This window comes from Primulina huaijiensis, chromosome 11 (assembly GCF_012295235.1).
Source record: "Primulina huaijiensis isolate GDHJ02 chromosome 11, ASM1229523v2, whole genome shotgun sequence".
Taxonomy (NCBI): domain Eukaryota; kingdom Viridiplantae; phylum Streptophyta; class Magnoliopsida; order Lamiales; family Gesneriaceae; genus Primulina; species Primulina huaijiensis.
Genome location: NC_133316.1, coordinates 23,237,779 through 23,250,114, shown reverse-complemented (window position 1 = coordinate 23,250,114; position 12,336 = coordinate 23,237,779). Strand labels below are relative to the sequence as shown.

The following is a 12,336-nucleotide window of genomic DNA, read 5'->3' as shown; positions in this document are numbered from 1 at the left end:
ATATATATATATATATATATATATAAAAGTGTTTTTGCAATATATTACGTTAATCCACATCAAAGAATAGCGACGATGAGTTTCATCGATAAATATCGTCGTTATTCGTTTAATGTATAATAAGTAAATTATGAATTAACTCAATATATTGCAAAAACACTTATATATATATATTATTATGTTTTAAGGTAAATATCCTCTGCTTCTACAGTCATCCACCTAGGACTCAAATTATTCTAACACCACACCAGAGATTTGCCTAAACTCTCTCAATTTCTCTCTCTGCACCTCTTAAACATTTTATAAATACAAATTTACATCTCTTCTCAACTAAGCTAAGAATTCCATTTCATTCATTTTGTTCACAACTTGTGGTATAACAGAGAGAAAATAATGGAATGACCTTTGGGAGACTGAAAAGAAAGTGAGAGGATGAACTTAGTCTCTTGTTTTTCATTTTTTGCATATGTGTATTTCTTTTATTAGATCTTGGTTTCATCTGCTCTTCGACCTTTCAGTGAGGAGTCCTTGAAACCGAGTGCATACTAACATTGCGGATTGTCGATTTTCAGATTGTGGGTATGTTTGATCTGAAAATATTTTGTTTTCCCAGGTTGAAAGAATCGATTCTTAATCGATGAATGGAGGATCCGATTATTTAAAAAAAGCGATCCAGTTATTCCCACTTTATATTGATTGCTAACTTCTACTGGGTTCCTGCCTGATTTTCTTAAATTGGTATAATTCTTGCCTTTTTGTTAGCTTACTAATCAGATTTCGATCTGTTGGATTTGCCTTTTGATGATTGATAGTTAGGAAATTTTGTTTCTTTCGTGTTTATGCAGCAATAATCTGTAATCTATGTGATTCAGCTTATGTTCTAATCGTTGAATCAGTTATCTCATTGCTTAGTTGATTCACTCAATTCAAAGACTTAGAGTCCTCAATGATTATATCAACGTTTATCTTGCTGTCTTTCAAATTTTCTGGTTCGGTTTTGATGGATTATAGATAAAACTTAAGATGATGGGATTTGAAATTACAGAAAAGATGGAGGTGGATCAAGGTAAGCTCTTTATTGGTGGGATTTCTTGGGACACGAATGAGGATCGCCTTAAAGAATATTTTGGAGCGTACGGAGAAGTGGTGGAGGCAGTCATTATGAGGGATCGTTCTACTGGACGTGCTCGTGGCTTTGGTTTTGTAGTGTTCGCCAATCCAATGGTTGCCGAAAGAGTAGTTAAGGAGAAGCACGTGATTGATGGACGGACTGTAAGTACATTAGATATGTCTCATGGGATCACATTTCTTTCAAAATGCTGCATTTTGTATTTGCCAATGATAGCTATTCTTGATGCTGCTGCTGTCTGAGTAAAATCCACTGATTTCAAATTTACTATATCCTAATAAAGAGGAGAATAATTTAACATCCTCAGCTTTGTAGCTGCTAATTGACATTGTCTGAGTTTAATGATTCTTACAATGATAAAATGCACCATTATCACGTGTTTCTTTTATGGCGTAGGTGGAAGCCAAGAAAGCTGTTCCGAGAGATGATCAATACCTGATAACTCGCAACCTTGGCAGCAGCATTCAGGGATCTCCTGGACCTGGACGAATGAAAAAGATTTTTGTAGGAGGATTAGCATCTTCTGTTACTGAGAGCGACTTCAAAAATTACTTCAGTCACTTTGGTAATATAACAGATGTAGTAGTGATGCATGACCACATCACTCAAAGACCAAGAGGTTTCGGATTCATAACATATGATTCAGAGGATGCTGTGGATAGGGTGTTGCACAAAACCTTTCATGAACTTAATGGAAAGATGGTGGAAGTAAAGCGAGCGGTTCCAAAAGAATTGTCTCCTGGACCAAGCAGGAGCCCAGTTATTGGTTACAATTACGGTTTTAGTAGAACCAACAACTCACTCACCAACCATGCCCCGGGATATAATCTTGGCTCGCTTGGAGCATATGGAATCAGGATGGATGGTAGATTCAGTCCATTAGCTAGCGTTCGTGCAGGTTTCTCAAATTTAGGTTCTCCCACGTATGGAATTGGTTTAAACGCCGAGCAAGGAATGAACGCTGGCTTTGCAGGGGCCAGTTCCAGTTCAAACAACGACGTAGGTTATGGTCGTGCTGTGAATCCCTATTTCACCAATAACCAGAGCAGATATAACACTCCCATTGGTTATAATGCAAACAACAGCCGCAGTGACTCATTTTTTCACTCATTATCAATGAACACATGGGGAAATGCTGGGCTTAATACGTCTACAAATAATGTTAATTCTGTTCCATACTCTGGTTCTGAAACTAGCGATTTTGGAGTCTTTGGAAACAGTAGAGAAAATTGGGGTGCTTCTCCTATTGCCACCTTGTTTGGTGGAAGCTCCTCAGGATACAGAGGTGAAGAAAATAGTAATGCACTTGGAGCAGTAGGACTTGGAAGAAATGGTGGAATGGGAGTGGCGACTACATCTTTGTTTGCTGCAGCAGGTGGAGGTTTTGAGGGATCTTATCAGGACTTTTACCAAAGTGGATCTATGTATGGTGATTCAACTTGGCAAACCGCATCTTCAGAGCTGAATATATCGGATTCTTTTGGATATGGGCTTGGACATTCTGAAGAGGACATTGGTAAAGATTCTGATTACAGGGTTGGTTATAGCATCCCAACTAGCCGATCCAGTAGAGGTAATACTTTCCCATTCATGTACAAAATTCAAAAATATTGTTATTTCAAGAAACCGAAACATGTTAGCTATATTGTAGGTTAAAAGCTGGAGTTGGATGATTGAGATGAATGTCTTCTTGATGCAAATGTTTTTCTAGATGTTAAAACAGCTACTCAACTCGTGTAATGAATCTTTTCTTTTCTTTTCATTATTTATTTTTTTCTTTTATTAAAAGCATAGTAATATATGGAACTAACTGTTAAATTGGTTAATTTACGGAGTATCATCAAAGTTGAAATCAACATTATAGTAGCTTGCATGAAAAATCTTGGAATTGAAAGCAAACGATACTTTATGATCTAACTTTTTGCCCATTACTACTTTTCAGGAATTGCTGCTTAGGAGGTTTCGGTTTTCTGAAGATAATGTAGGTGAGACATCCTTCATAAAAACACGTGGATCGTGCGACTTCATACGTATCCCTCGTAGATAAATTATCTGACCCTTATCGTATTTTCGATAAATTGCAGATGTGATAGGGGGTCTGAAATGGAAGTATACAATATCAATGGAAAAGGTTTGAGGCTTTATTTTTCGGCATTTTGATTAAGATGTGAATCAGAGTGCGGGATGTATTCTTGAGGACGATTCCCGCTTATCTTGTCATTGTGATTCTTCCAAAAAAAAAAAAAAGAGAGTAACCATTGGAAAACTATAGATAGCTCTTTGGTTTTTTCACCATTTGCTGGAGAAGTTTTTAATTTCCTTTTTCTCTAAGACTCATAATTTTTCTCAGTTTTATTGTGAGATTATGTTTGCTTTATTAGCATGAAATATAAAAGAGCGACCTAATTACTAGTTTTCTCTTTGGGATACCTAAAAAGGAAACATTCATTTAGTAGAGTTTTATGTATCTGTGGATCAATGTAAGAGTTGGACTTCGTTTCTTTAGTCTGTCTGTGAACTTGAATTTTATTTAAAATGTTTGTTGAAATTTGTATTCTTTCGTGTCCATTTAAGATAAATATATGCGTAGAAATTAATAAATACACAAAAAACTAATATGAAACGATCTCACAGAATTATTTTCTGAGACGAATATTTTATTTAGGTCACTCATAAAAAACTATGTTAAAAATATTATTTTTTATCATAAATATGGATAAGGTTGATAGAACATACCTTTCAAAATAAACAAATAAACATAAGATGAAAAAACAGAAACCGCAAATTAGGAAAAGGAGAGGAAACATTCCTATTTGGGAAGAGGAGAATAGTAGACGTGACTTTAGTTAGACCCATGAATTTTAATTCGAAAGGGTAGGCCCATTAGGATCTATAAAGCCCGGCAGTGTCCAGTTGGCCCAGCCTATGAGAGCCCACTCAATGTGTGAGTGCTCATTATTAGTGTTATTGTAAATCTACGGAATAATTAGAAAAATAATTTAGAGAAATTTTTTAAAAGAAAACTAACTCTCTCAATTATATTTGATTGATTATAGTCAAATAAACTTGGAAAGTGTTATTTTTCAAAACCATAGTTTGAACAAGGTTATCTTTCAAAAAATTTCATGTAATTTCAAGAAATGGCCTTTTTTAATTTAAAAAAAAAAATAGGATAACAAGAACATTTGTAGTATAAAGTTAATATTCGTGAAAGTAAATCAAAAAATTCATAATAAATGAGAAACCAATTTTGCACTTGCAAATGTTTTTTTCAAAAGAAATTCTAAGTATAGAAAGTTTATTTTGTCAGAGTTTGAGACAGTCAAATTTCTTTACCCTTTTCCGTGTTATTAGGATTCTTTATTCTTTCAATGGAAAAAAGGGAGAAATGTTGCTGAACAGCTAAAAAGGTTTAAGAAAGAGCTTCCATTTTCCTACTTTATGAAGCTCAAATAAGATTTGATTTTCCGCTAATCGAGGGTCTGGTTTTGTTTTGTCGGAAAATTGGCCTTCAGTCTTCAGCCGTCGATTTTTTTTGTGTTCAGTCCCTGGGTACTTTTTTAGTACCACATTTCCATATGAAGTGTACCACAATTTTGTGGGTAGAGAGTGAACCCAAAGAAATATTTCAATTGAAGATTTTTCATCAACTTCTCATTGTTTTGTCGGAAATTTTATTAAAGTAGAGAAAACTAGAATTCAGACTATGTCAGCAAAGTTAGCTCTAAGCAATCTTTTTTATTTTTATTTTTAGAATTAGTAGAGAATCGATTCCAATGTATTTAACCAAAATGGAAGTGCATGGGAATTTAGATTCCCGATTGGCTTATATATTTAGTAATTATTATATTATGAGCTGACTAATTTTATTAGGACCAAATCATTGATTTTTACATTTTCATAATTCTATTCATCCAATGGACAATATCAAGAACAAGAGATGGCCTCGATTTTTGAACCGTCTCACAAAGATTTTGACCATCTATCCACCTAAAGAGCTTACTGATCTTCAATATTCTCTAAAATCACTCTCTCAACTCCAATAATTTGTGAAAGTTTGTCAAGAAATGACTAAGAGTAGGACTTCAAAGGTCTTCATTGTGTTGTGAAGTACATGGGACATGGAAACCTTCATCTTCAAGGTGTTTTTTATTCTAAAATCAACCGTCCGTTCATTTACCAAAAATTATAGATGGTGATTATATTAAATCGTACAATTTTTGATAAAATGACGATCAAGCAAGTTCATATTTTATCAAGAAACGGAAAACTCCATCAATGTTGATTTATCCCAAGACTATGTTTCGGCTTCTTCTAATCTTCATAAAGGAATGGCCAAGAAAAGCGTATTGAGACGCATAGAGTTCTTCTACCTTGTAGAATGGGAGATTGAACAAGTAAAAGACCTACTGTTGCTGCTTTAATATCTAGATTCTAGCTCCTTTTCTTTATGGGTTTATAGCTCATACATTTAGGCTATGTTTGATTTGAATGATAAGATTACAAAATGATTAATACATAAATTATAAAAAGAATGATTGAAGTAGATAATGATAAAATAATATTATGTTTGGTATGGTTATTAAGAATGTGATAAATAATAATATTTTGATGAATTGACGAAATTATCCTTCCACTTTTGCGACGGTGGTGGTCGGCCAGTGGTGTGATTGTCGGTCGGAGGCGGCGATGGCGGCAGCGGCAGGAAGAGGGGGTGCTCAGCTGCGGCGGCGTCGGGGGATGACCGGCAGGAGGAGGGGGTGGTCGGCAGCGACGGCGTCGGGGGACGGCCGGCGGTGGTCGGCGACGGCCGGCGGAGGTGGTCGGCCGACCGTCGGTGGAGGGAAGTGGTGGTGAGTTTGGATTTAGAAGAATGGTAAAATTGAAAAAATAGGATGGATTAAGAGTATGATAAATAATCCTAGGAGGTAAGGAGTGATTATTTTATCCCCGTTAATATAACCTAATCATTCGTAGGAGGTATTAACTTGGTTAAATAATTATTCGTACCAAACAAGGGATAAGATAGTTAAAAATTCATAAACTCATCTTATCATCTCTGCCAAACACTGCCTTATTGTCTATGTTTGGAAAAATAAAAATAAAAATTAGCCCACTTTATTTTATAAATTTTATTTTCCTATTTAATAAATACATAACTGAAGGTTGTGAGGCATTTAAAACATGGTCATTAATGAATTATTATTATTTAATTAGTATTTGTAATAGGAGACATCTTTTTATTTATTATTATCAACAGATGAAATGGTATTGTGATTGAAGGGTTAACCACAAAGATATCAGAATTTTATTATTACAAGTAACTTGGATGGTACAAGGCAAATAACAACGTAAAAGTCGAGAAACATTCCACATACAATACTAGGCGTGGGCGTTAAACAGTGCTTCATGCCAGAACAAGGAATACATTCCTTTCTATTCTCGACATCAGTAGCATCAGTCTCCGTTCTAAATACCTAAAGTCACTCTGTATTCTTGAATCTTTCAAGTAAAATGCTTAGAAAAAAGCTCTACTGCCATAGAACACTCGAGATCCGGAGTTCTTTGATGCCGGTGTTCTCTGATCTGAACTCGAGTTTTCGGAGCTAGTAGGCCCGCTTTCAAAGTCAACTGGAAGCTTCATTTTGGCTAATGACTCGGTGAATTGCTGCATGCTCTTCATATACATATCCACAATCTCCTGCTGATCCACCTTGTTCTCTGGTTCAATATTCACGGTAACAACAGGCTTTAAAAATGCATCATCAGACACCTCAATTGTTGCGTTACTCTCAGACCTTAAATTGTTAGCACTTTTTCCCTTTGAATCATCCTTAGGAGGTAGAGGGTTTTCCTCATTCAAAGATTTTGAATCCTTGGGAGGGTCAGAAGACCGAGAACTCGCAGGAAGAGATGCATTTGAAGATCCATTTGCTGAAACGCTGCTTGAAGGAGAACGAATATTTGGATTAGGCCTTGAACTTGCTGTGGCCACCGACAAACTATTCCCATGCTCATTCTTGATCTCAACCTCCGACCTTACATGATTTTCACTGTCAGAACTGACCAGGTTATCTGAATTTTGAGAATCCAATGTCGTACAGGGCATTGCAAAATACTCTTCAACCATCTTATTATTTTCGTTTGTGATTTTTGGATCGGGAAACTCAATCTTCTCTAGGTCACAAGGAATAGACTCTACATACTCAGTGTCATGCACACAGGAATCATTCACCACAGACTTAGGTTGTGCAGAAAGCGGAATAACTTCAGGTGGAGCTCCATCAAACGAGATAGATAACTGCACAAACCCTGCAGGTGAGTGGAATAGATCAGTCGAGGATAGAGAAAACTCCTTTTTGAGCTTTCCATCGTGCAGGAGAATATCAGAGACTGGAACCAAAGCGAATCCAAGCAACTGATCTTCAAGATAATTCCTCACCCTGCTTAGCATCCATATCTCACATTTGACGGACGAATCAACTTTCCGAACATTAAGACGAAGATTCTCGTTAAATACTGGATTTCTCCCACCACCATTAATGATTTTGGTGGAAACCGTATCTTCAGGATCATTAGTCAGACATAATTTAGCATAAACATCTTGCTTTTGGTAGATGCATATGTTGTGGATGTCCCTAGCTTCGTGTATGTAGACCTCCAAAACACCAACAACTTCGTCTAAATTATACATTGAGGCTTCCTTTCCTTGAAAATTGATTTCTCTCGTCAGGAACCTGGAGTTTACTAAAGCAACATTAGCATTTTGTTTCTCAGGCTCGACAAAAACATGAGAACCCTTGAACGGTGACACCACTGACTGAGGAGAATCCATGAGTATGATTCAAAATTAACCTGTAAATCAATTGAATTTGGACACTCTATCATTGAAATACACAATAAAATATATCAACCATCTGGTATGCACAAACTCATCCAGTATTACTATGAATCAGAAGATATATATTTTAAGTGCAATCCCCACCATTCACCTGTTTTCTCCAAGAAAACACTCCCTGGTTCTTTAGAAAAGAAAACCAAGCAAAAATTAAACAAAACCACAAAAGATTATGTTTCCCAGATAGCTTAAGGCAGTAAACAAGTTAAACAGAAACACCAAATTTCATAATCCAGCCCCAAAATAAACTGTAAGGCACGGATCTAAAGGCAAGAAGATTGCATCAAACAAAATGAAACACATCTGTAAAAGGAAAAGCCAAGGGAGAAGGAAAACCAATGTGAAAAGTAGGGAATTCACAAAGCATGTAAACCGTCTGATATATTTATAATAAAGAACAGCAAAGTGCAAGAAACATTTAGTAACATAAATCTTGGGAGGGAAATAGGAAGACAAAATACAATTCACTATATTTAACCAACCAAAAATCTGAAACCTTGATCCAAATTAAGGAGTAGTCAAGCGAAATTCACGAAGTAAAACCAAAGGTCTTTAGAAATAACGAAAGACGTATTTTCCCCAATATCTTCAATACCCATGTTCCACTGAAAAGCCAAACACCAGAATCTCAAAAATAGAAAAAGCTCACCAACAGTTGAGGATCAAGATTTCACCACACTCCAATTACAAAAGTACCAACTTTTCCTCATATCAACATAACAGTAACAAAGACAGACACCTCACGCAAGAGTGAAAGGATACCAAGACATCAACTTCAAAAGAACCCAGGTAAAACAAATCGAGAAAGAGCAAAAGGCAAGCTCAATCAAAGCAAAAGAATAATTTTAAACAAGTAAACAAAAGAATTCCAAAAGTCAAGTCGACTTAACGCGGAACCTGATGCTGAAATCCAAACGATTGCAGGATATTCGAGGTAGCAAGGTGCTCGAAACTTAGTCCAGTACACTGGAACGTGATCTTGGGGAAAGATTATGAACTTGGGCCATCGTGCGGTGACATATAAAATGGTATTATTGTGATACTTTTTCTGGGATAATAATTATTATTACTATCTGCCTTTTTGTCAGCTTTACTGTGAATTTCATTAGTGTCACGCGATAAAGAAACGCAATCCAATCAGAATCCGTTTGAGTGCGATGCACATTTCCAAATGGGTTCGGGACAATCGGAGCGTGGGGAGTACGTGCTGCTCGATGTGGTTTTGGAACTCGAAAGTGCTCTGTGTCGGCATTTTCAACAATTATTCCCGCATTCGGGGATTGCGTTCACACCAGATAATAGATTTTTGTGCTAATTAAAGCAAACCACCATTTTCGAATTATTTTTATTGAATCGACATGACAAATTTATGGGCCACAATATAATTTGAAAAAACTTACATATATTTTTTTATTGTATTAATCAATCACACGATAAAATATTAACATGATATCGGATATTACTGACATATCTAATATCACGTCAATACTCCAATATAGAAGAGATTAATACATAAATATAAAAGAGAGAGAATTAATAAAATATGAAGGTTTGTTGCTCAAGATTTTGAAATATAAATTTATTTAAAAACTTATATAAGATGTATAAGTTTTAAATGTATTTGATAGGTAAAAATATTATTTAAATATTGTAGGTGTACCTTGATTTTCATGATTTTGAAAATATAAATAAACAATGACCCAATTCGACTTTTAATCAGTATGATAATTATATATATCAAATATTTCAGTACAATATAATTATAAATATTTTTAATATCGTAAATTTTGATACAATATGCATTTTTCGATGATATCACGGGTTTAAATAGGGTGAATAGTTCTTTTAAATTTTTTGAAATTTAAAATGAGCCATGTTGCATAATCTAGAGAAGCAATAATTCCATATATATAAATAAATTAATAAAAAGGTAATAAGTTGATTTAGATTTGAAGTTAGATTTTATTTTTATTTAAAGAAGTTACATGTTGGGGCGGTGTCAAACAATGGGCATTAAATAATAACTTTGTATAAGTTCAAAGCATTTAATAGTTTTGGTGACCAGCAATTGTTAAGACCAAAGTTATTATAGTCTTTAATGTTTTGATATTTATGGTTCAACACAAATTGGTCCTACGATATCCAGAAATGTGCCTAACATTTTGGAGGTTTCTACACTTTCAAGCAGTGAATTTAAAATCCATCGTAATTAACATGAAATATTATATAAACTTGGAACATGTAGATTTAAAGTTTACAGTGTTATTTATCTAAACTATAAAAATACATTTGAAATTTATAAATCCTAACACAACATAGAAGAATATGAAATATTCCGGGTATTCTTATTATTATTTTTGAATAATGATAGCTAAATACTTTAATATTTATTTTTTCTAACAAGTAGTTGGTTATCATTATTTTGGGGGTTTAATATATACATAATTATTAGCTCCACCAGTTCGTATTCATTTGTTCTGATTTGAGTTGTGTTAACAACAATTATGCAACCTTTTAAGCATCTTAATTAAGTGGATTTCATAACCTCTCTTAATTTGTACATCATTGCGAATGAACTTGGCTACCAAAAAAAAGTTGGCTATGATATTTGATGGTCTAAGCCTAGGGGTAAATTAAAGCGCAAGCATTACAATATATTACTCAATTGGCCAAAATTTCAATGGCAAAAACTTGTGCAAGACGGTCTCACGAGTCGTATTTTGTGAGACATATATCTTATTTGTGTCATCCATGAAAATATATTATTTTTTATGCTAAGAGTATTACTTTTTATTGTGAATATCGGTAGGGTTGACTCGTCTCACAGATAAAGATTCGTGAGATCGTCTCACGAGAGACCTACTCAAATTCAATACACAAATCTCATGTTTTGAGATTATGGAATCTAAATTTTTAGCAACTTTCCCTATAAATCTATGAAAATTGTAAGGATTATATTTTCTGTTAAAATTGTTGGATTGTACAAATTTAAGGTTATTTTTATTTTTAAAAAATAAAAAATAATTAATGATCTCATAAACAAAATTCAAATTTATTGAACAAAATTCAAATTTATTTGACAAAAATATCACCCCAATATTCCTCACTTTATTCAAGGGGCCTATTAAGATTCGACGAGTTACGTTGAAAAGAAGAGATTTTCTTCCTACTTTAATTTGTTATTCCCTACAATTTTGAATTATCACGTCTCAATGGACCTTTTGAAATGCAACTAATTTTAGATTTAATATATAGGGAGATAGTTAACAGAGCCAAACATCCATTTTTGAATAAATTAAAATAAATATAGATTTATGGATATTAAAGATATTGTCTTGCTAATAAAAATTATGGAAAACTTGATTCGGCTTTTCAATTTTTTTACATAATATTTGTTGATGAAATGGTGGATCTATGCCTAGGATTCCCTGATCTATTAACGAAGGTCAAGACTCAAAATCTATGTGATTTTGTGTTTAAATTCATTAGATTAGATAGACAAATTTTATCACCAATAATATATCAAGAGTATGTCGTTTATGAGACGATCTCACATATTTTTTCGTGATACGGGTAATCCTATTTACATATGTTTACAATAAAAAGTAATATTTTTTGCATGAAAAATAATTTTTTTATGAGTGACTCACATAAGATCTCTGTCTCACGAAAATTGAACTGTAAAATCGTCTCACGAAAGTTTTTATGGTATATCAAAATGAAATGGTGGAAATCTCGATTTCAACTCTGGTAATTTTACGAATAGCCGACACATCCCTTGTTTTCTATAGGAAAATAGTCAACACATCTCAGACTCTTGTTATTCTTGAATTTCTATGATTTATGGGAATTGTGTGCATCGATGTAAATAAATAAGTGTGGAAAGAATCTTTGTTTTGACATGTGTCACTATTAAATCGCGTTGACTTTCTTGTACACCAATTTTGACTAATGTTGAAAAATAAATCTAATAATAAATAGCTGCTTAATTCTATAGCCATGTCTTTTTCTTTTACTGGTGGTGTTATTATCATTAAATGCAATATAAATATTTCTAAGGAGATATGCATTTGTTACCACAATAATATCTATCACATCATCAAAAATCGTCATATTTATCTACCACATACATATTATGTTAACACATATATTCTCTCACATTCATTTTGACATTAACATTTATTATTTGTAGGTATCGATGTTCACTCATTCATGTTATTCTTATAGAAAAACGAACTAGTTCATTTCTTTGAACGTGATGGTTGAGTTCGCAATTGAATGAATGATTCACATTGGTTTTAACACAAAT

The 12,336-nt window shown here is 33.9% G+C and overlaps 2 protein-coding genes across 8 annotated transcripts; one reads left to right on the top strand and one right to left on the bottom strand.

The window, feature by feature from the left end:
* The first annotated feature begins 216 nt into the window (after positions 1-216).
* Positions 217-3,665, top strand: LOC140988076 (heterogeneous nuclear ribonucleoprotein 1-like). 4 transcript variants are annotated; one of them, XR_012177282.1, is made up of 7 exons: positions 217-424; positions 614-738; positions 1,046-1,272; positions 1,526-2,702; positions 2,781-2,865; positions 3,072-3,114; positions 3,214-3,665. XR_012177282.1 is itself a non-coding variant. In XM_073456969.1 (6 exons), the coding sequence occupies exons 3-5, from the start codon at positions 1,051-1,053 to the stop codon at positions 3,083-3,085; spliced, it is 1,413 nt and encodes a 470-aa protein (XP_073313070.1). In that variant the 5' UTR covers positions 217-424; positions 614-738; positions 1,046-1,050; the 3' UTR covers positions 3,086-3,114; positions 3,214-3,665. The 4 variants fall into 4 exon arrangements, 3 of the variants coding, with proteins under 3 accessions (XP_073313070.1, XP_073313072.1, XP_073313071.1); XM_073456969.1 differs by lacking the exon at positions 2,781-2,865; XM_073456971.1 differs by lacking the exons at positions 614-738; positions 2,781-2,865.
* Positions 3,666-6,414: 2,749 nt separating this feature from the next.
* Positions 6,415-9,194, bottom strand: LOC140987839 (uncharacterized). 4 transcript variants are annotated; one of them, XM_073456523.1, is made up of 2 exons: positions 8,918-9,194; positions 6,415-7,984 (listed from the first exon to the last, which is right to left on the bottom strand). In XM_073456523.1, the coding sequence occupies exon 2, from the start codon at positions 7,962-7,964 to the stop codon at positions 6,648-6,650; it is 1,317 nt and encodes a 438-aa protein (XP_073312624.1). In that variant the 5' UTR covers positions 7,965-7,984; positions 8,918-9,194; the 3' UTR covers positions 6,415-6,647. The 4 variants fall into 4 exon arrangements, with proteins under 4 accessions (XP_073312624.1, XP_073312623.1, XP_073312625.1 ...); XM_073456522.1 differs by having other exon boundaries at positions 8,925-9,189; XM_073456524.1 differs by lacking the exon at positions 8,918-9,194 and adding an exon at positions 8,510-8,911.
* Positions 9,195-12,336: the final 3,142 nt, after the last annotated feature.

Coding starts and splice junctions, on each gene's coding strand:
- LOC140988076 (XM_073456971.1), top strand. CDS start 1,051: ATGGAGGTGGATCAAGGTAAGCTCTTTATTGGTGGGATTTCTTGGGAC. Junction 1,273..1,525: donor ACGTGATTGATGGACGGACT/GTAAGTACATTA, acceptor TTTATGGCGTAG/GTGGAAGCCAAGAAAGCTGT.
- LOC140987839 (XM_073456523.1), bottom strand. CDS start 7,964: ATGGATTCTCCTCAGTCAGTGGTGTCACCGTTCAAGGGTTCTCATGTT.